The sequence below is a fragment of the Lipophrys pholis genome (assembly GCF_963383615.2).
Source record: "Lipophrys pholis genome assembly, chromosome: 8".
Lineage (NCBI taxonomy): Eukaryota > Metazoa > Chordata > Actinopteri > Blenniiformes > Blenniidae > Lipophrys > Lipophrys pholis.
In genome coordinates, this window is record NC_137630.1 from 18,596,051 (window position 1) to 18,618,208 (window position 22,158).

The 22,158-nt window shown below is 39.9% G+C and overlaps 1 protein-coding gene across 9 annotated transcripts in view; it reads left to right on the forward strand.

Moving 5' to 3' along the window:
* The window catches only part of chl1a (cell adhesion molecule L1-like a), a 48,639-nt gene that overhangs the window by 17,280 nt on the left and 9,201 nt on the right, over positions 1–22,158 (forward strand). For 6 of the 9 annotated variants that reach the window (XM_080469233.1, XM_080469227.1, XM_080469234.1 and 3 more), the window contains exons 6-23: positions 696–866; positions 1,202–1,240; positions 1,410–1,521; positions 1,615–1,796; positions 1,931–2,065; positions 2,837–2,974; positions 3,726–3,837; positions 4,906–5,063; positions 5,698–5,863; positions 6,074–6,198; positions 6,736–6,840; positions 9,494–9,691; positions 10,018–10,088; positions 10,203–10,425; positions 11,745–11,860; positions 13,758–13,962; positions 14,855–14,977; positions 16,739–16,921. In XM_080469233.1, coding sequence (XP_080325359.1) covers positions 696–866; positions 1,202–1,240; positions 1,410–1,521; positions 1,615–1,796; positions 1,931–2,065; positions 2,837–2,974; positions 3,726–3,837; positions 4,906–5,063; positions 5,698–5,863; positions 6,074–6,198; positions 6,736–6,840; positions 9,494–9,691; positions 10,018–10,088; positions 10,203–10,425; positions 11,745–11,860; positions 13,758–13,962; positions 14,855–14,977; positions 16,739–16,921 — 2,562 coding nt within the window. Of the gene's footprint in view, positions 1–695; positions 867–1,201; positions 1,241–1,409; positions 1,522–1,614; positions 1,797–1,930; positions 2,066–2,836; positions 2,975–3,725; positions 3,838–4,905; positions 5,064–5,697; positions 5,864–6,073; positions 6,199–6,735; positions 6,841–9,493; positions 9,692–10,017; positions 10,089–10,202; positions 10,426–11,744; positions 11,861–13,757; positions 13,963–14,854; positions 14,978–16,738; positions 16,922–20,890; positions 20,930–21,370; positions 21,434–22,158 lie in introns of all 9 variants that reach the window. The other 3 variants (XM_080469229.1, XM_080469231.1, XM_080469230.1) reach the window with 2 other exon arrangements.

Here is a 22,158-nt window from a genome sequence, read left to right on the forward strand (position 1 = left end):
AGGACGGGCCCACGGGCACCAGGAAGAATAGCTCAAAACACTTGTGGGCAAAATGTGTTTTAGATTCCGTTTGAGTTTGGATCTTGATTTTTCAAGTTTACTTTTAAATTCTTTCTACTTTAAAAAAACAAAAAGACATAAATCCTAATGAACTTACAAAACCTACTTCTAATGAGAATGTGATGACATTCTGCTCTGCATATGATCAGGAATACACAACTTTGTTTGTATCAATAACCCATCTTTATTCAAATGTTATAACATAATCAGAGTATGTTTTTGTGAGTCTGCATGGAGCATAAACAAAACAACCAACATCTTCAGGCGGTCCCTTCAATGAACCAGTCAGACCCTTTGCATGTGCTCGTGAGACAGTGCATCACTGACCCATATCTGAAATAATAACACCATGTACACCAATCATGCTGCGATAGAGCACTTACGAGTTCACCAGGGTTATACAAGGAAACGCTTTAGGTTATGTCCTTTATTATCCAATCTGTATTAGATTCCATTGTACTAAAGTTTGTCATCACGCAGCCTAGTTATAAAATCCATGTCAGAATTGAATATTATAGTTGAAGTGAAGAGAATGTTCTTTTTGGTGAAACTCTTTTACGTCCAGTTTTTTATTTGTTGCCAGAAATTTCAGGTGCATGTTGCCATGTTTTTAATACATATATGTTGTTTTCCAGATCTCCAACACATTGAGCAGGATGAGAGGGTTTCCATGGGAACTGATGGCAACCTGTACTTCTCTAATGCCTTGCAGAAAGACAGTCGTCCAGACTACTGTTGCTTTGCCGCCTTCCCAACGATACGCACCATCGTCCAGAAAACTGCAATGGCCGTCGTAATCAAGAGCTGTAGGTCTATAACAAAGTTGGTGTGGCTCAAAAAGCGAAAGCACTGAAGCTCGCTTCTTTAGTGTGTCCTCAAAAAGAGTGACACAGTGTGAATATTAACTCTAAATCACTGCAGCTCCTTCAAAAATCATTTGGATGTTTTTCCGGGTATTTATGCTGTTATGCAGAGTATTGCTTTACTACATACCGCGAGGCAGGGCTCGCTTGCCTTGTCATGTTTACGCTCCGGGGAAGTCTGTCTGTTATGACAGTGGATTGAGTAATACATGCTCATGAAAATGAACCATCACTATCACTACCTGCTTCCTCTTCACACTGTTTTGTGTTCATTCCAGTAAAAGCTGACAATGGATCCTCCGACAGCGGTGAAGTTGGTGAGTGGCACACGTCAAGACCTTCACAGTGAAAATCAAATCACTTTTGACAAGTGAGGAGTCAGCAGAGTCTATTAGCATTTTGCTATCAGCAGCCAAACAGTGCAGTTCGAATGAGCGTTGAGTAAAATTCTACATGTCATAACACTGTTCTCTATGTTCACTGCAGCTGAAGCCCCCCCAGCGAGAATGCCCAGCCTGCTGCTGCCCTCTGGTGTTCAGACAGTGAAGTTGTTTTTGAAGGGAGAAGCTATGCAGCTTGAATGTATACCAGAGGGCTAGTATGTGTGCACACTACAACCACGTGATCACTGCGTTTGACTTATTATCATATCAATTGCAAACACTAACGTGAGGCCGTTTCATGTTTGTAGTCCGACTCCGAACGTAACGTGGATTAAAATGGGAGGCAACATGACGGGCCGGATAAAACTGACCAACTTTCAAAGGCTGCTGAGCATTCCCGCTGTGGAAGAAAGGGATCAGGGGAAATACATGTGTACAGCTGAAAACTCTGCTGGAAAGGCCGTCCACTACTTTGATGTCATAGTGGAAGGTTAGTCAACATCAGGGGCTAATTATGCATGTATTCATGGCTGCATTTGCTCCTGCTTCAAAGAGAAAGCTGTTGACACAGAGATGGCATTTGTTTTTTACTGAGACAAACATGCGTCTCTTAACATCTTCCAGAGCCACCAAAGTGGCTGACAGAGCCTCCCCGGAGCCAGCTGACCGTGATTGGGTCTGATGTTCACATCAAGTGCTCCGTCAGTGGAAAACCACCGCCGGTCATAACATGGAGGAGGAATGGAGAAATTTTCAGAGGTGAGTGCGAATAATTGCAGCTGTGGTTTAATTCATCTTTCGCCACTGGCCAGGAGGACAGTGCAAGCTACACCGAACTTCAATCACGGAGCCGGGAGTTCAATGTGACAAGCAGCTGTTAGTGTGACTCGAGGAGACACACGCCATTTTTAGCTTTCAGGAATGAAAATACAACAGGATGCAATCATATACTCGCTAGTAAATGCAAGAACAGAAGTTCTGTTATCATCCATCTTTATTTATTGATGTAGCACTTTTCAGACACAAAGATAAAAACTCCACAGATACCAAAACAGGTCAAATATATTACATTTAGTTGCCATACTTCTAGTTATGAGTCATTTGTTTTGAATCCAAGAAACACAAGTTGTGAAAATGATTTTTCATCTTGACTTGAATATTCTGAATGAATAGTTGAGGTTTCTAAATGACAGATATTTTGAAGTCAGAGTACATGGATTGTCCTAAGTATGGTTATGAATTGTGTCAAACCATCTGTTGATTTAATATAACAATTCCATGAAGCAAAATGATTTGTTTGCATTAGAATTTAATTACATTATATGTGAAAACCTCAAGCATTCAGTTTCTAGGCATGCAATAACATTAGCAAATGGTAACAATACAGAAGCTTTTTGCATTTTGAAAAGTTACAGTTTAGAAATTAAAGTGGCTTCAATCTAAACAAGCACTGATCTTTTGAAAGTTTATTCGTTGATTGTGCCATTTTGATGACTTATTGATGTTCTGTTACATATGTGTTGTCATCAGATGACGACTCAAACAGGCGAGTGCTGGAAGACACTGTGGTGCTTCACAAGGCGACACCAGAGGACAGTTCCGTCTACCAGTGTGAAGCTTCTAACGACCACGGCAGTCTTCTGGCCAACGTAAACATCATGGTCATCAGTGAGTATTATTGGCATGACATTACCACGCACAGCGGAAACACATGAGAAAGAACATTAAGAGGTTCGTGTCGACTTCCTGTGAGGATTTGTCTAAATATGTTCTAACACTGACGGACAATATGAATGAAGCAAAAACATGTAAGAACATGATTTCAAACAATTGTAAAGTTTGCTTTGTCATCAGCTGAAAATGGTCTCCTCTGAGAGTGCACAAGCTGATCTCAACAAAATAAGAGACAATGAACAAAGTTCCTCCATATATTTTCAATTTGTCATACTCGGAAATTGAAATATTTCAAGTCTTTTTGGTTTCATTAGTTTTCATTAAAACTTCTAAACTCGTGAAAATGAACTAAATATAGTACCTCACAATGTTACATTATTTCAACAGTCTTCTTTGTAAAACCTCAACAAACGTACACAATAGATGACATGCAATATATATATACTGTATATACAAATTTTTAAGCTATTCTATTCTATTCTATTCTATTCTTCATTTCTCCCTCCATTTCAACCTCAGCAACGTGACATGACTTCATCAAGTCGTGTCGCGCACCTCGTCACATATGGCCTCAGTTTGGATTTGAGTTTCTGGACTTTTAATAATTTACTCAGGCACAAATGTCAACATAATTCTGTGGCGTTACAACCCCCAGCGGCGGTCCTGTCTGTCTCTGAAAACACCAGCTATAATTCAGTCATCTCTTCTGCTCGACATTTGACACTCGGCGTCATCCTGCTTTCAGATATGGCTCCTCTCATCCTGACAAGAGACTACCAAGAGTACGCTGTGGTGCTCGGTGAAGATGTTCACATGAACTGCAGTGTTTTCAGCTCTCCACCTTCAAACATCTTTTGGTAAAGTAGGATTTTTCCTGATTGTTTGATGGAGTATCATTGTCACACATTGTATGCACTCCCCAAAAAATACTCTTAAAAAAAATATACAGGTAGTTGTTTGTCTCACGTCAATCTTTTTGAGCTTCTGTGGTTTGATTGCAAGCAGCTTAAGGGTTTGAATACAGCATGAAACGACACACGTACAGTATTTGGCATTGAGTCATGCTATTAATCGCACTCTGCTTCAGGTGTCTGTATGTCGCAGTAAGATGTTGACACTTACTGTATGTCTATTTAATGAGATAATCCTCTTCCCTTCCTTGAAACTAGGCTAATTAAATCCTATTAGCCACCACTGAGGCTCAGTTACAGTTACACAAAAGAGAAATTGGATCTCCGACGGTCCGTGACGAAGCACTTTCAAGATCACCAAAGCACTCTGGATTTTGAAGTAGAACTTCTGATCCTATTTATTCTTGTTTGACTTAAATCTAATCAGCAGCTGAGAGCATGGCTCCCTTTGATTTAATTTTTGCTTCAGCTCAGACTTCCAGGTCATTTACTTAAAAGTGAAGTTGGCGATATCTGATCATTAAAGTTCATCATAACGATATATACAGTAGATTACAATGTATAATACTTTGTGTGTGTGTGTGTGTGTGTGTGTGTGTGTGTGTGTGTGTGTGTGTGTGTGTGTGTCTTACTTTCTAGATTCCACTTAATTGAGTGAGTAATGCCAGTTTATCAGAGATAGAATATGTCCTGCAAAAAAAACAACCAAAAAACTAAATTGATGAAGAAACAATTATATTTCATGTTTGTACCACTCACCTGAGAAATACAAAAAAAGAACACAAAAACCCTCAACGCTTTGTAGGATTACTAAAGTCCGATCTTACTTCTTCTGATTGTGTTTCTATTTAACCCTCCTGCACCATTTGATCAAGAGACACTTTGCTGTACGCTGTACCATACCTTTCACTGCGGCTCCCTGCAACTCCCTTCAATAAAGCACGTTTGAAATAAAAACAATTATGAATAGATGTTGAGATCAAGTGCAAAAACTTTCAAAATTTCTCTCTGCAGGTCCAAAGACGACGCAACTCTTGAGGGGGAACGTTTTTTTGAGAGCGAGCAGTCACTGAAAATCTTTAGCACAGAGAAAGCTGACAGCGGGAAATATGTGTGCGTTGCCAAAAACACAGAGGGCACGTCGACGGTCACTGCTGTGCTGGATGTGAAAGGTATGCCAGCCTTATTAGAGCTTTCTTTAAACGGGTCTGGTAGTAGTCGCTGCGCACGTGGACAGATTCACGGTTTCAACACTTTTCAAAGGGGATAACCGTCTGGCTCGTTAAATGTCAAAGAAATCTTTTATTTCCTTTTTTGTTATTTAAGAGAAATACCATTACGAAATTAGGGCAGATTTAATCCTATGTGCTGTATATATATTTTAAGTCCATAAAGTTGGATTGATTGGATTGTCACGCTCTGCCGTACCAAGTTAAATAGTTAAAAACGTGGTGGTCTGTCTTCATCAGGTCTTTTGAAACCCTCATGTGGGAAAAAAACCCCATAAATAGCTCATCATCTTAACTTTGATTGATACTATAAAGAGAGGCAACATCAATAATGATGTGGTAGAACAAATTTGGAAATACATTTTTCATGGTCATTTCATAAATGCAAATGACCATTTAATTTTCTGTCCCTCTTTCTTCAAAGAGGCAGTTTCCGCAAGAAGGACTCCTTTATTGATTAAATAAGTTGACAATATTTCAGATACTCTTATTTAATTATAAGCATGCTGTAAAATATCATCATATGATCTGTTTATTGGGTGGGCTCTTTGTCATTCACATCGCATTTTATCTTTAGACCCCACAAAGATAGTCGCCCCACCTCGGGATGTGCAGGTCGTCAGTGGCGCCTCAGCCCAGCTCATGTGTGAGGCGACGTACGATAAAACTCTGCGGGGCACCTTTGAGGTTGTGTGGAAGAAAGACGGGGAGGAGATCCCACTTTTCTTAGAGGAAAATTCCAGGTTTGTGTTTTCATTGCGTTTCCCTTTGCTCTCAGATGTGAAGCTGTGTAAAATAGATTCATTCAGTATCACAGTCTGTATGTTCATTCCACAGTAGAAAGATTGTGTACAAGAAGCTTTATTTTGTGTCTTGATTGAAGGCTCAGGGAATACTGATTAAAACTTGTGGAGTATTTTAAGACACTTCTCCACAATGGGTTTCCCCCTCAGATACTTTGTGGATGACGACATGCTGCAGATCATGAATGTGAACCTCAGTGATCAGGGAAATTACACGTGCATCGCTCAAACAAGCCTGGATGAAGACGCTGCCACCGCACTGCTCACAGTGCTGGGTAAGATCAATTCGTGCGTAGTAGTAAGAAATGTAGGAAATATTGAGGATGTAAACCGCCGATCAAATGATAAAAACTATTGCATTGTGGTCCAGATGTAATTTTGTACTTCAGTGGTTTTCAAAGTTTGATATGTGTTTAACATTGGGGTAACAAATTATGCTGAAGAGGTTTCAAAAGCAGGAAAAATAAAAAATTTTTTGAGGTAAATTCATTATAAATGACATGATGGTGTAATGCAATTACAAAATAATCTTGTAAATGTGGTTACAGCAGGTACAGCAATATGTTACTACAATGGGAGTTATGCTTTTAACTATATAACAATAACATGTTTATTGTGAAAAACATTATGAAGGTCGGCACGGCGTTCAAACACTTTGTTGTTATAATTAGTGAGTTTTCAGACTCGGTTCAAGTTAAAGCAGCTTTGAAAACCACTGCCCTGATTTATTCATGGTCTTATAATAACTTATTTGTGTGTTTGTCAACCTAAACTTTGCCTCTGACTCTCTAACCTCACTGTTTCTGCTGCAGATGTTCCTGATGCTCCAACAAATTTAGAAATTTCAGAAATTAAAAGTCGGCGAAATATCAGTCTGTCTTGGATTCCTGGAAGTGACCATAGCAGCGCTATAGCAGGTAAAAGAAATCACTCTTAAATTCACACCGGTGGAGTTGTTTCAGCAGATTTTACAAAGCGGTCATCAGCAGTTGCTTGTATAGCCTTATAAATAAATTCTCATGTGATCATGGGACTCCACAGCCAGTATATAATTCTACTATAAAATATTTGTGCTAATGTTTGTGATTTATAATGTTTTGGCATTGATGAGATGCTTCATATCAAACGTGCTCCTGCCAACTCAAGCCACTCTAAAAAATAAAAAAACAACCTCTGAACTACTGACTGGAAAATACTACTTCAACTTAACATTATTGAGTGAAAGTACAGATAATTCATTCATTCAACACTGACCAGCTTTACTAGTTGAATATAACATGGCTTCATGAGGGATTCTAAGTCTGTATCGTTTTAGCTCTGCAGACTCCGATTAAAAACGGCCTTGGATCTGTGTGTTAATGGCATTCTAAATCACTTCCTGTGAATCATTAAATGTTTTCATGTCTCCTCTGTGAAAATGAGATCGAGCAGATTCTGCGGGCTGTGATTGTTGATGAGCGTTAACTGAAGTTCTTAAATGAGGCAGGGCTGCAAATAGCTGTGATGTCCTGATGGTCCTGGCAAGACAGCTTTGTCTCTTTATTTAGGCTCCAAAAAAATGAGCCAATTTATCTCTGGAACCAAGCGATCATAACAATTTGCGTCAACTTATGAATACAACCTGGAGGCCTGTTGGTTTTTCTCATTTTTTTTCATGTGTTAAAGAGGTTACAGGGTATATACACCTCTTTAAAAGGAGTTGTAGCTGCTTGAGAAATATAGAAATAAAGAATCAGGATCAGTTTGGTCTACGTCTAAGCTCAGTGTCAATCACACAGCCTTCTGTGTATTCTTGACGTTTACTCTTTATCTCTCATGAAACACGTTTCATTTTCACATAAATGGTCACTACTAATTAATTTGTTTTCTTTCTGCCTTTTGAGACGTTCCTGTATTTCTTTGCACTTTACCACCACCTGCTGACCAGTGCAATAATTTATGCTTGTGTATTGCTTACCAGGCATGGACGGTACAAAGCAGAAACAAATAGTTCCCTGACGTCAATAAATGTCAAAAACTCAGCAGAGTATATACATTGTTTATTTAATGAAGATGATTTTAACGAAAACCATGACGAATAAGGTGTGACTTAAAACTCTTCTAAAGAGAAGAGTAATATTTATAACAACAGATATTTCAATCTTTTTAAAGCAATGACTCATTTCCAACAAAATGTTGATCTATTCATTTAGTAAAACAGCCGGACTGAACTGTGGACAAACTTATCTGCAGTGTTGGGAAAAACAGGTCATAAAGTGACTTGTTGCTGCAATGCAAAATTGTATAAAAAATACATACTTTCATTACATATTTCAGTAAAAATACAAATATGTGTGCTTAAAAAAATGGCTTAGCTTGGATTGAAGGACACAGGGGAATGTACTTACTTTACTTCTTTACTTTAGCAAAGATGAGAAAGTCCGATTCTGAAATGTGCTTCAGTTCAAAGTCGATGCTTTTTCAAGGTAACAGACAACAAAGTATAACTCCTGCTTGTCAGTTTATGCTCCATCTTTAGCATTATTAATGAAACAGGTCATGATATAACTTTTATTGTAGTTTAAAAAAGGGAATTAAATCATGAACAAAACAAAAAAAAAAAAAAGGGAAACTAGAAGTCTTGACATTCATCCGTTATTTGTGTCACTTAATCTCTCTAAATTTATCAACTTCTGCAGCTTAATAAATGTTATTGTCAGCCACTCTTATCCTTTCACTGTAACTCAGAATCATCATCTGTGGAGAATAAAACAAGTAGCAAGCCAATTTCAGAATTAACCAATTTGTTTGTAAATATGGGGGGGGGGGGGGGGGGGGGGGGGGGTGCTAGTAATACAAATATCTGAAGTACACAGATTAATAACCATTTTTTACTTCCTGCCTCTGCTGTGATGCCACTACTTTTAGCATTGGCATGGTGGTCACACTTCAGGGACTGCCATTGTATTTCATAACTCAGTTCCTGAGGTTGTTACGACTTTTGTGGTGAATAAAAACAGCTCTGGAGCGTCTGTCTCTCTGTAATGCTCCAACTGTTACTGTTACTGAAACTCCTGTTTGCTGGAGGAGGACCATCTCATTACTCCTGAATTAAGTACTCATAAAAGCAAAAAGTACATACAGGTACCATTGGAGAACGTATCCTGCTGTCTGCTACTGTCATTCATGGTCTCTGTTTTGTTGCTTTTTTTTTTTTTTGGTCATCAGAAAGTGGTGAATGTGATTCTGTTTAAACTAGGTGTTATGCTGATTTCTGCATCTGCTGAAAATGTGCACCCCATTGCAGGAGGGTGTGCTGTGGAGCACTTTCCACTGAAAAGACAGTATTTTAATGATGATTACCTCAAACAGACCAAAATAAACCTGTGTTTCATCATTTGACTTTAAAGCAACTAGTTGACGCCGCTACTTTTTAAAGTGGTAACTGGCAACTGCAATCAAGCACTGTTTTTCAGTGACTTGCTTCTGTAAAAAGAAAAAAAAAAAAGAAGAAGTGAAGGAATGAAAGAGTCGAGGAGTTGTGTGGTCATGTCTGACTGTGCGGGTCTTCCCTGTTTTCCACGAGCACAGAATTCGTAGTGGAGTACGAGGAGAGCAAATGGGAGCCCGGAAGGTGGAAGGAGCTCCAGAAAGTAGTTGGTAACCAGGCAACAGCCGAGCTGGCTCTCCACGGACACCTCAACTACCAGTTCAGAGTGTATGCTGTTAACGCCGTCGGACCCGGACCCCCCAGCGAGCCCACGAGGAGACATGAAACACCTCCTGCTCGTGAGACTCGTTTCCTTTTTTATTAACACTTTTCCGTCTATTGTGGAAAAGTTTTTACATCTTTTTTTTGAAATGTGCCATCTGAAGAAACCAGCATGTGGCTGTAGGACTTATTAGCAGTCGGGGTTGAGAATATTTTAGGGCTTAAAAAACTCTTTAAGATTCTCACGTATCACCTCTGGCACATGTTGCTGCTTAATCTTAAATAAAAAATGTTGCTAACAAAGTGTTAGCGGAACAGAAAGGAAATATATACTTATAAATTATAATTAAATCAAGTAAATACATGATTCATGTATTGTACAACTACATTTATCTTTTCAAAGCTCCTGAAAGGAACCCAGAAAACATCAAAATCCAAGGCCACCTTCCACATCAAATGGACATAAGCTGGGAGGTAAATTTATGTTTGTGCGTCTCCAAAGTTCCTATATTTGAAAATCAATTTTTTTTTTTTTTTTTTTTTACAATTTTCAAAATCATCACTGTCGCCATGCTCTGTACTTTGCAGCCGCTGCTGGCCATAGAACACAACGGCCCAGGCCTTGAGTACAAGGTGAGCTACCGCAAACTGGGGGTGGAAGATGTGTGGACAGAGCACATGGTCAAAAGGCACTCGTTTGTCGTGAGGAACACGTCAACCTTCGTCCCCTATGAGATCAAAATTCAGAGCAGGAACAGCGACGGCTGGGGTCCAGAACCAAAGGTGGTCACAGGGTACTCTGGAGAGGACGGTGAGTTTGTTGGCATTAAGTTATTAGTTTCGTTATGGTATGTTTATCTGTACAGCAACCAATAATGTCATACCTGTCAATAGTGTAACAACATATTTGGGCCAATGGCATAATAACATTTTGCCAATGATGTCATGAATTATGACATTATTCTTGCACATTCCGCTAAGTGATCCAACCACGTAATGCATGACACAGTAATTTAATTTAACATTATTCATCCATATGAGTTTAGGATCTTACGTATCCAAGCAAATAAACAATATTCTGAGTCGTGCTTTTATATGACAAATAATTCTAGAAATAGCTCTTAAACATACTTTAGAGAGAGTGCTGCATAATGTGTATCCCCAATAAATTATTATGATGAGCATGCCATCCAATATGTTCATTTTTGATAAGCCAACGTCACAAAATGTGGAAACAAATCTTCTATTTCTAAGAAATGCAGTTGAAATGTTGATGCTAACCAGCCCACAATGTAATTATTCATAACATTAAAGGGAAAACAATGTATTACACCATTTACAACTTACTGCATTTTTGGCTTTATGACATTTTAAATTCCCACCATTATTACATTATTGGTTGCAACATTCTTCTTTATAATGTCCAAACTGTTTTAACACTATTTTGTTGAAAAACTCGTGGTTCATTCTAAACTTTTTGTTTTATTGTTTTTCCACCATGTCCTCAGTTGTCTTTTGGCACTGTCTTCGGGAAAATGTGTCAGGTTAGGTTCCTTTCCTTTTCTCCCCTTCTAACGTTGGGGTTTTAACCTCGTGCAGGTGTCCGGTAGTGACTTTTCCTCCCGCTGTAGCCGTTTGTAGCAGGTGGCAGATAACGCCTGTAGAGGAGAGGGATGTCGAATTTCCACTTTGGTATCAGAGGCTGCTGGAGATTTGACAGATCGTAGCAGACTTTGTGCTGTAGGCCGACACAATGGCACAACGGCTGCTTCTGTTGGTAGTGTCTGCTTTGCTCCCGTCTTTTCCCGACTACCCGTGCAGTGATGTGTCGAGCCCTGTTTTGTGAAAGCAAACCAGTCAAAGAGGTCCATAGGACTTACTATTAAACACGTGCAAAGGACAATTAGCTACTGCATGTCCAAAATGTCCCAAAATATTTGTGTATTTCCTGGTTTTGTTTAACACCACACCCAGTCACAGATCCCACCTTCACAACCTGAACCGTGAAAAAGGCCTTTTCTGTCTTAAAATTCAAAAACAGCATCAACACTGTTGTTCGTACATTGTACGGTCATGTGAAAGAGTTTTGACAACAGTGGCCCGTGTCTGACCTTGCGTTTCCCTTTTTAGTTCCTACTGCTGCACCGCGGGACATCGCCGTGGAGGTGATCAACACCACCATTCTGAGAGTGAGCTGGACCCAGGTTCCATATGCCACGGTGCGGGGTCATCTGGGGGGCTATGACGTAAGTTTCAAAGGTCTTTACACATTTTTCATTTAGTCTTATGCTAAGACATACAGTGGCAACATATCAACTCAGGGAAAGTGCTACTTTAGACTTATGCTGTTCATGTCTCACAACCAGAATGTCAATGTTTGCAGTTCAAGGGGCTGTGAGTGAAGTTTACATGTTCTTCCTTTTCTTTTACGGGTTTTTCCGGCTTGTGTGTGTGTGTGTGTGTGTGTGTGTGTGTGTGTGTGTGTGTGTGTGTGTGTGTGTGTGTGTGTGTGTGTGTGTGTGTGTGTGTGTGTGTGTGTGTGTGTGTGTGTGAGGATATTCCCACACTTTTATACTTTTGTATTGTATTTTGCACACTACACTATTGGCAAGGATTAGGGGCACAAAAAAAAAAAAAAAAAAGGACATTAAAATATATTTTGTAAGTCTGACTTTTTTTTTTTTGTTGCCAAATTCAAGTTAAAAATTAAAATTCTGAGTTTAATCAAATAGTTTTATTTAAAGTCAGAATTGTGATGTTAATCTTTGACTTTATTAACCAGTCATGCTTAAATATTTATACTTCTTGATACGTATTAGAGCTCTACAGCTTTACACATGATTTCTCTCAGCTCCCATCATGGCGTCTGTGCTTTGTAAGAGTTTTGTGTTCACCGAACAGAAACGCTGACTTGTTTTGAGTGTGGTCATTTCTTCCGCCACAAATTGCTCTTTAATTTTGTAATTACTTTAATCTAGAATGAATTGTGTTTTTCATAAAGGCAATTATACTTTCACTATCCTGCAGAGAGATCCAGATAGTTTCCCAGGTCAAGAGTCTTTACCTTTGCCTGCTGCAATTAGATCTTTTTAGTCTCATTATGTGAGATATTTTCTCTTTAACCCCTTTTTTTGTATCGACTGTGTCATATCAAAAGACAGCTCCCAGATAAAAAGACACTACTCACACTGTTCTGTCTCTTTTGCCCTTTTTTAACAAATCCCTTAATGGAGCAGGTTACACCTGAGGCACTGAAACAGAAATGCTCATTATGCGACTTCACAACTGTTAATTTTCTTTTGAGGGGCTACATTCAAACACATAACGGGCTCCAGGAGCAGTAGTGAGATCATGCCTGTTAAAATCAGACTGGAGATCGTGGTTTTCTCTGAGGTTATATGTCACTTAAAATTGACCAGTGGAAATCTTTCAATGGTTTTGTTTTCTTCAACGGTTTAAAATGACTTTGAACCAATATAAAGTTTCAGTTTCTTCACTCATAGTGGCGTCTTATTCCCAAAACTTGTCGTTGCTGAATAATGAATACATCAAGTAATATATTTAAAGATCACACTTTTACAGTAATGTATGGTAATACTTTGTCTTATTTACTTGATAAAGGGTGTTTTCGCCCCTGTGAGCTCTGACGAGAAGGGGTGTTAGATTTGATTTCTTTTACTGTGCCGCTGGCAGAACTACTGACGACACAAGACAGTCACTAAACACCACACATACATCCCTGTTACCATTGGTTCCTGATAGTACTGTGTTTATCAAGTTAGACAAAATATTGAACCTTGACTCGGCTGTAGTGGTCATGTTGGATCATGTGGGATTTGTTGAAAGAAAAAGCCACAGTGCCAAGCTGAGTGTGCTCTGAGAGTTTTTCACTGTTGGTGCGGTCGCTTTCACGCTGCACCAGAGAGCTGCAGCGCAGCACCAGGTGGTTAACCCCGTCATGTCATGCCCAAAACCCCAACTGGGCCAACCTCAACATGACAAGGTGTGAAAGCATCTTTTGTACGAAAATTTGCATTCGGCACACTGAAAAAGGTGACAGAGACGGATGCAACACCGCCGCTTCATTCTTACTCAGTTTCACCTTCTCGTTCGTTAACATTGCACATCACTTTCCTGTCACAGGTTCACTGGGTACGGAGGAAAAGTCTGCTGAATCCCAACAGGGTTTTAGACGAGCACCACGCTATGACTTTCACCGGGAAGAGGAGTCATGCCATTGTGCCGGGTCTTGAACCGTTCTCCGAGTACAAGCTGACTGTCAACGTTTTCAACAAGAAGGGCAACGGCCCCAAGAGTGATCCGGTCACCTTCAGCACTCCAGAGGGAGGTGCGGTAACACAAACACACACAGAACAACCCATGCATGCTCTTCTCACAAAGTACACAGAGACTAACGGAAATCATTCAAGCTAACGGGCTCAGGAAAGCAACAGAAGACGACAAAGTACTTGAACCTTTCACAATTGAGCTCATTGAAATACTTGGAAATTGAAAAATTGTATCCAAGGATGTTTCTGAAGGTGATTTCATACCTTTTTTTTTTTTTTTTTTTTTTTTTTTTTGAAACTTCACTGTCTTCTCCAATCCATTAGGACGTTCTACATACCTTTGCGTATTACTGTCCTATTATATAGTTTGAAATTAGCAAACGTGTCCCCTGAATGGAGTAGATGAACTGGACTTAAGAATAGAAACTGACATACTGTCATGTGTCATTAAGTTGGAAGAAACAGAGAGAAATGCACTTGACCAATGGGAAGTTAACCTTGTGAGTGTCGTTTTCCCATTTGTGTTTTAAATTGGAAAAGAGCATATAAAGTTGAACTTCTCTGGAATAAAATAGAGTTGTTTAGACCTAGGTACCCAGACATTTTAATGTCTGAGTCAGTCAAGTTATTTTGTGTCACTCTTTGTCACAGAATAACAAATTAAACTTAGTTAAACTATCTCTACCACTCAGTTAAGGTGCAAAATCTGATGCTATTCCACTAGTTGTTTCCCCAAAAGGAGTCAGGAGTGTGGGGAACCTGGGTAAGATTGCCATTTGCAGCAGAATTCATAAAAAAAATAGCTATTTTCTCCATTTAGTTTGGGCAAGGAGATTGAAAAACTGAATAGAATTTCACAGAATAACAGCCCGGGACTAGTTTGTAACGTTTAAGGGCCATAGAAAATAGCACCGTTCATTTCATGAATTAACATGACTGTCGTGTCATTAGTTCCACAGCAAGTGCCCATCCTGACCGCCTCCAACCCCCATAAAGACTCTATTCTGCTGGTGTGGGGACCACCGCTGGAGGCTAATGGCATCCTCTCTGGTTATCACCTGCAGTATCACCTCAGTAAGTTCACGTACCACTTTACCACACGCGACAACCACCTGCTAAACAACGTACACGCCGCCGACCTTTGGAACTCACGGGAGGTGTTTTCCCTATTAAATTCCTCTTTGCTGTACCCGAGTGCGGAGTCTGGGGTGTGAGGTGTTGTGGGCGAAGTGTAAACACAAGTGTAGCTGAGAGCCGTGATATGAGAGAGGAAGTGAGAAAAAGAAGCATCCAGGTCACATGAGTGAAATAATGGAGGAGGTGTATGTGGGATGCTCCAGTGCATGTTTACACATACAGGAGATTTGCTTCCTATCTGATAATGACATTAAAACATACGATCAGCTGTCTCTTCACTGCTTTTCTTCACTCTTGTGTATTATTTTAGGAGGCAGTAGGTGGCACTGTCTAACACGGAACCCTCAAGTGTGGTGTGCAACAACCCTTCACACTGGTTTAATCTGTGTTTCCTATCTGATATCCTCTTGGACTCAAAGTTTACCTAAAGGAGAAAAAAGAGAATTTAGCCCAGTGCTGTTTGTGCTTCTTGTGCATAATTCTTTGGCATTTATCAGTCAGAAGTGTTGCATTTCCCAAAAAGAAGGCTCCACCTTTATGCTTGAGGAGAGTTTTTAGGGTGAACAAGTAAGCGAGGTGGTTTCATTACGATCTCTGTGTTTTCAAAGCCTACACTCTCGCTGGCTGACATTTCTGAAGTCTTTTGTGTAAAATGTGAAGGCAGAGACAGCCCTGTGCCGCCTCCACCCGCACCCACAGAGTCTGGCCAGCTCTTCAATACTCTCAGTCCCCTTCTCCTTTCGGCTTTTTCCCATATCAGATGTCAGGCTTTACAGTTATTCCCACACAGTGCAATCTGTGGGTGTTGGAGGGTTATTTTTTTTTTTTGTGGTGGTGCTCTGCTCTTGTGTATTGAAGATTTAATGAATAAAGACGTTCGATATGTTGCATTAAGTGTACAGTCTGCACATGCGTTTGATTCATGAAACCGCCCTGTGATTATTCAAGGAACCTATTAATACCAGAAACACGAAACGTGTCTGTGTGTGCTGCATGAATGTATGAGTTTTGCAAAGTGGCACAACAGCCCCGGCACTCACCTGCAGTTCAACAGTGGTGCAGTAATGACATCACTGAGGGGTGTTTCAGGAGAAGTACGTTGCACACACAACCCACACACATACTCTACTTTGATCTATAATGCATGTTTGGTGATGTGTAATGTTACTTGTGATTGCTGCACTTCCGATTTCCTCCTTTTTCCTTCTTATGTTTTCCCCTTCCCTGCCTGTTTTCGCTTCCTATCACCAGCTGTTTCATTTTTTTCCACCATTTACACGTTGTTGTTGTTGTTGTGGGTTTTTTTTCCAGCTTCTCCTTCATATCTTTTTAGTTTTCACCGCTTGCTGCTTTTCTTTTTCCTCATCTCCTTCTCCTCCTCCTCTTTTCATCCACTGCCACTTGTTTACACTCCCCCCTCATCCTCTTGAGCTCTCCATTTCCCCCCTTTCATCTTCTCTCGCCTTGCTTCATAATGTATTCCTCCTCAGCTCACCTGTCATGACATGTATTCACTATATTCATGCGCATGAGCTAGCATGTCAGCTCTTCATATTCCCCCTCCCTCCACCATTGACCCTCATTATAGTTCTGTTCCATTAATGCACAACATGACCCAACCGCGGTGACTTTTTTTGGCGTTGATCAGTTCACGCAAGGCTCATGAACCAATGTGACATCTTCCTTTTTTCCCTGCAGTTAATGAGACCTCACTGGAGGTGTTAGATTCCCAAGAGGTGAACATCAGTGGGCCTGACACCACTCGGTGGCAACTTTGGGGACTAAAGGAGGGCAGACTCTACCGATTCCACCTCAGTGCCTGCACTCAGGCTGGTTGTGGACCTGCACTGGCAGAGGAGAGCAGGACTGTGACGATAGAAGGTGGGTAGTCAAAATCATTGCACGTGTAGTGGTGGTGAGGCTTTTTCTTTACTTTTTGTTTTTTTCTCCTTTTTTTTCGCACTGCCTTGAACCATAGGTAACACACAACTGATAAGTGCAAAACAATAAATCATACAAAGTGGAATTATTCAAACATCCAAGCAATGGAAAAAAAAATAATAGGCACACGTCCTCAGGTTGACATGTTTGTGCAGAATGTTTCATACGGTTGCAGGTAATTAACCTCAAACACACCCAGTTTTTTTTTTTTTAACAAGGAATTCTTGAAGAGCAAACAATGCCAAAAAAACTTTTATTGCTGATGCAATTAACAGGCATCTACTCTACATGCATATTTATTTTTCTGAGAACATTTTACTTTTACTCCCTACATGTGAACATAAATATCTATAGTTTCTACTCCGTACGTTCTTAAAACTTGCATCATTCCAAGTTACAGTGAAAGGATTGAAGCAGCTGCGGGCAACGGTAACAATTTTCTATACTGAAGCTGCAGAAGTTAATGATCACGTTATGTCATTGATGGCTGAATGCAAAGATTTAACTGGATTTTATAGCGTTTGGAATGATGTTGATTCATATTATCATCTGTTTCTTTTCAAATCTGGAAAATTATTTAGTTTATGACTCAAATCTGTGATCCAGGGTAAATCATGGACTTCATTCTTCCTATTTATTAAGCTGCTGTATCCACACTGTCAATATCCAAATATGGTACTACAATAATAATAGATTTAATGTGTGTTTGTGCATGTGCATACTTGTATGTGTAAGAAAACTTTTTTTTTTTTACTTTTGCACCTGACTACATTTCATTACCGATATTTCTTTCAGGTTTACCTAAGTAAAGAAGTTGAATCGGCACGTTTGCTATGTGCTCTGTTAAGTATCTGTATATTTACTTAAGCAAAGATCATGATTGCTTTTGGCACAAATATGTGAGTTTAATGCAGCCCAAACCGCTGCTGTCAATATTGCTAAAATGAAGCAAAGATGGGGACAATTTGAATTTTTATTACAGTCAACCTTTACTTAAGATAGGTAGAGTTGTATTACATTTCAAACAAATGGAGTGTGTTGATATTGTTCCTAGTGTTGTGTGTTTACTTCTAATCTAAGGAATATATTAATTAAAAATCAGAAAAGCCAGTAAATTATGCATCAAGTAGTTGTTCTAAAAGTGTCTCTAATGTTCTTGTAATTGCTTGCTATAGTTTACATACAAAAAGGAGCACATCCAGTTTGCATATCACAGTGGTTGTGAATATTCAGCAGACCTGCAGCACACGATCCATGTGAACCCGAAAACACATAAAGCACAGTGAGCCTTCAGTTTAGTCTCATCACGATGTATTTAGCCTTTATTAAACCTTTTTTTTTTTTTTTTTAAAGACACACACAGCAAGTATTATTCATCTAAAACTGGAGTGCCGTTTTTACTTTTTTTAAATTTAGTTTTGAACTTGAGCAGCAGAATTTGCCATTTCTTTATCCTTTAAATTAGCTTTAAAAAAAAAAAAAAAAAGACTTACAATTGTGTGATGAATTAGACCATGAGTGAAAGCATGAATTCACTTTTTGGCATGATGCCACGTTCGCAATAACTATTCCCTGCTTATGTTTCTCATACAGTCGCCACATAAACTTAATTAGATGCTGAGGTGCAATTTAAGGATCACGCTGGTCCCACACACACAAGGATAATGACTTGTGATTTCATCGGGGGAATGAGAAAGCCAAGGTGTTCGACCATTTTGTATGCAGGTGAAGTAATATTTTAGATAATTAGCCAGTCCAATCATTCAAAGTCAGCTCCATGTTTCCTTCATCTCATACTTTCTGGGTGTTGCCATAGCAAATTAATGTTTAATTGCCATAAAAAAAAAACACCAACTAAATCAGTTAAATCTACCAATTTGTTGCCTGAATATTGGCCTAAATTTGAGTATAAATAAATAAAAAGCCTTGCAGGATGATACATTTTTGTGCATACTCCATCTCTGCCTGGGGAAGCCCAAAAAATGAGACCGCATAAGGCAATATGTTCACTCCATTTTAATAAAAGTGAGATATCCTTTCCTAGCTTTTATGCATCTTTGGAGAGACTCTGCATCCTGTGGGTGGATGTCCGGCTTGAGAGCCATTAGATGCAATTGTTTGTAAATATGGTCGGGTGGAGACCCGACGAGGAGATAAAATAGTTCTGTTTCACAGAGCCGTCCTGAGGGCATGTTAGTCACATTGCTGCGGAGTAGATTTATGGATGCCGATAGTTTGGAGCAGGGGCACGGTGAATTTAGAAACTGTAACCTGTAGTGATGGAGTGACACTGGAAAAAGAAAGCATGCGAGTTTCCGAGCCTTTTCAGATTTTTATCTTTAGTCACTGGATGAGCTTATGATTCACATCACCACTTATGTACAGTAAACAGCCTAATGCTTAAAAAGGGCAAATTACCGACGTGTCTGAACAAAAAACAACCACAAAGATGTGAGCAGATGTGTTCGTGCCGTCGTGTCAGGTTCGTACGAAAGTGTGTCATGTGGGGAGAAGGGTTAAAGTGCAAGGCAGAAAGACAACAAAAACACAGAAAAATGGGTTGAAACAGGACAAACATAAGTGGGGAAAATCTCGAGGAGAGCAGCTAACAGCTATAGCGGGTAGCAAAAATATCTGTTTTCTTTTTTCATCAGGTCTCATGAGATAGCAAAGCAGCAGAGATGAAGCAGGCTGCAAACTAGACAAAAAGCACAAAGGAGCCTATACCTCTAAAGTCACACAAAAATAACCAGCTCCTCCAGAGATTAAATTATTTGCACCTTGGCACAGAATGTGAACACCCAAGTTGTTATTACCAACACATTTGCTGTTGGCTTAAACTTCATGTTTAAAGAAGTTGAATTAAAAACATAATAATCAAGGTCTGACTTCATCTTCACTGCAATCAGCACACGACTCGGCAATCAGAACAGAACAGGCTGTTCTGTGAACAGGGACATTTTTTTTTTTTATTAAACAGAAGTTCAGACGAGGGCACACGATATTCACACTAGACAATGTGAGAAATAATGCAGGCAACACCATGTGCAAATGAAATGATATGTTTGCCACAGGTAATGACACATTTTTCCAAATGATTGCAAATTAAGGGCCTGTATTAAAATGGAAAATGACAGTTTTTACAAACAGAATAAAAACAAGTCAATCCATGTGATAGTGTTCCCATAATCCACGTTTTTAATCGTGGCACATTTAGAAACAGATCATGAGTAAGATGCATGATTTCAGTAACTGCATGTTTGTCATACAAGCTGAATTTCTCAAACAAAAATTTAAGTAGCATCACGATTGAAAACTCTAGTTTACTGTTTATGTCTAACTGCATATTTAACTGTAGCGCATTATGAATGCATTGCCACAACAGTGCAGTTTGATAAAGAGATGTACACAAGGTGGAGATGGAGTCTATCTGGTTTGATCTCAGTGATGCAGTAATCTTGAGACAAAGAGTCACACACACTCACATTCACATCTACAGGCAAGTCACCAATTAGCCTCCAATGCACAGGGAGAACATGCACACCTCAAAAAAGGAAGCATAACAACTGACTGGACTTTAAGATATATTACATGTAGTGGTACTGAAGTAAATATAGAAATATCTGTGATCTAGAATTGTACTTGATTCCTCCTTGACCTTTGTGACACATCAGGCTTGTAGTTTTCTTTCACTGTGATGCTGTTGACAACTCACAAACGGCACTGAAAAACAAACCTTGTTGACGGCAAGAAACAAGTAGCGGAGGCAGGTATTGATGCTTGTGTTTGTGAGAATGCATCTGTGCAAGTGTGTGCGTGCGTGTGTTCCTGGTTTATAAACCTTAAAGCTGGCTTTCCATATATCTGTAATCTTCTGCTGTATTTCATTTTCTTTTTATCCCTCTGAAGATTTGTCCCCGACTCCAGCTGCGGCCCCTGTTCAGAGCAGTATGTATCACCGCCTGCAGCCTCGGTAGCCAGCCAGCATCCACGTAGCAGTGCAGATAGACAAGCTTGTAGGCGTGCTGCTGTAGCGAGTTGCTGGCTATAGCCTCGGCAAAAGTTTGTCCTTTATAGAGGTCCAAAAATAATTAGATTGTCTTGTGAATACCACTTCAAAGAGACGGAAAGTCTCTGTGTGAAAGCGCCTTTTCATAGTATGTCTGCGATTCAGCTTCGCTCCGCGATCTGTGCTACAGGTGCAGCGTTGACCGCAACATCGGTCGCGCTGTACTTCTGCAGCCATTGCCATTTATACAGTTTTCCCACTTGCTCTAACAATCCTGCTTTCATATAGTCTGTAGTGCTCGTTTGTTGCACAGTATAGTGTATTAGTCTTGACAGCGTTGGAGCACAAGCGTAACATCTGAGGCTTTTCTTTCATTCCAGGCCACAACTGCTCCCATTCAGTTCCCACCTCTATCCCAGGCAATCCTACTCATCCTCCTTTAGGTATATAGTGCTCACTCGCACATGCACAGCCAATGAGATATCTGTGATCTCCTCTTGACGTACCTGAACTTTCAAGTAACAATAGGATTGGAGACGTGGAGCCGTTTCAATCTATTCTGATAACCGCACACGGTGGTGGTGGTGAGGGGGTGGGGGGGGGGTGTCAGAAAATGCCAGCTTTGCTTAACATGGAGTGAAGACTGGATGTCACTCCCGCCCACGATCTCTATATCTACCCTTTATGAGGCAAAATCCCACTCCGCTCAATTGAGTCTGGGGCCCTGAATTGCCTTTTGAACTGTCGTCTTGAAGGGCTGCTGCTCGATGCAGTGTTCTGAAGCTGCGGGGGATCCTATTTGCCTCTGCTAATCCTCTTTTCTTGCTTTTCTCTGTGCCTGTCTGTGTTTTCCCTTCCTCCTCATTCCCCTCCTCCTATTTCTTCTCTCTATCAGTTCCAGCCCTGTTGAACGTAAGCTCCTATGTGAGTGACACCTTTGCTAGAATCAGCTGGACTGCCAGAGAAGAGCAGCGGGACTTGAAGCTTTATGTGGCTTATATGAATAACCGTAAGCTACTTTTCCTGTTCCCACCTTGCTAAACATTGATAGGAAATTTAGGTGGCATCATGTTTAGGTACACTTGGGAATGTTTTATTTCAACATCTAAAAATAGATTTTAAGCCTCCATGACTTGCTTCAATCATTACTAAGGCTATTTATAAATGT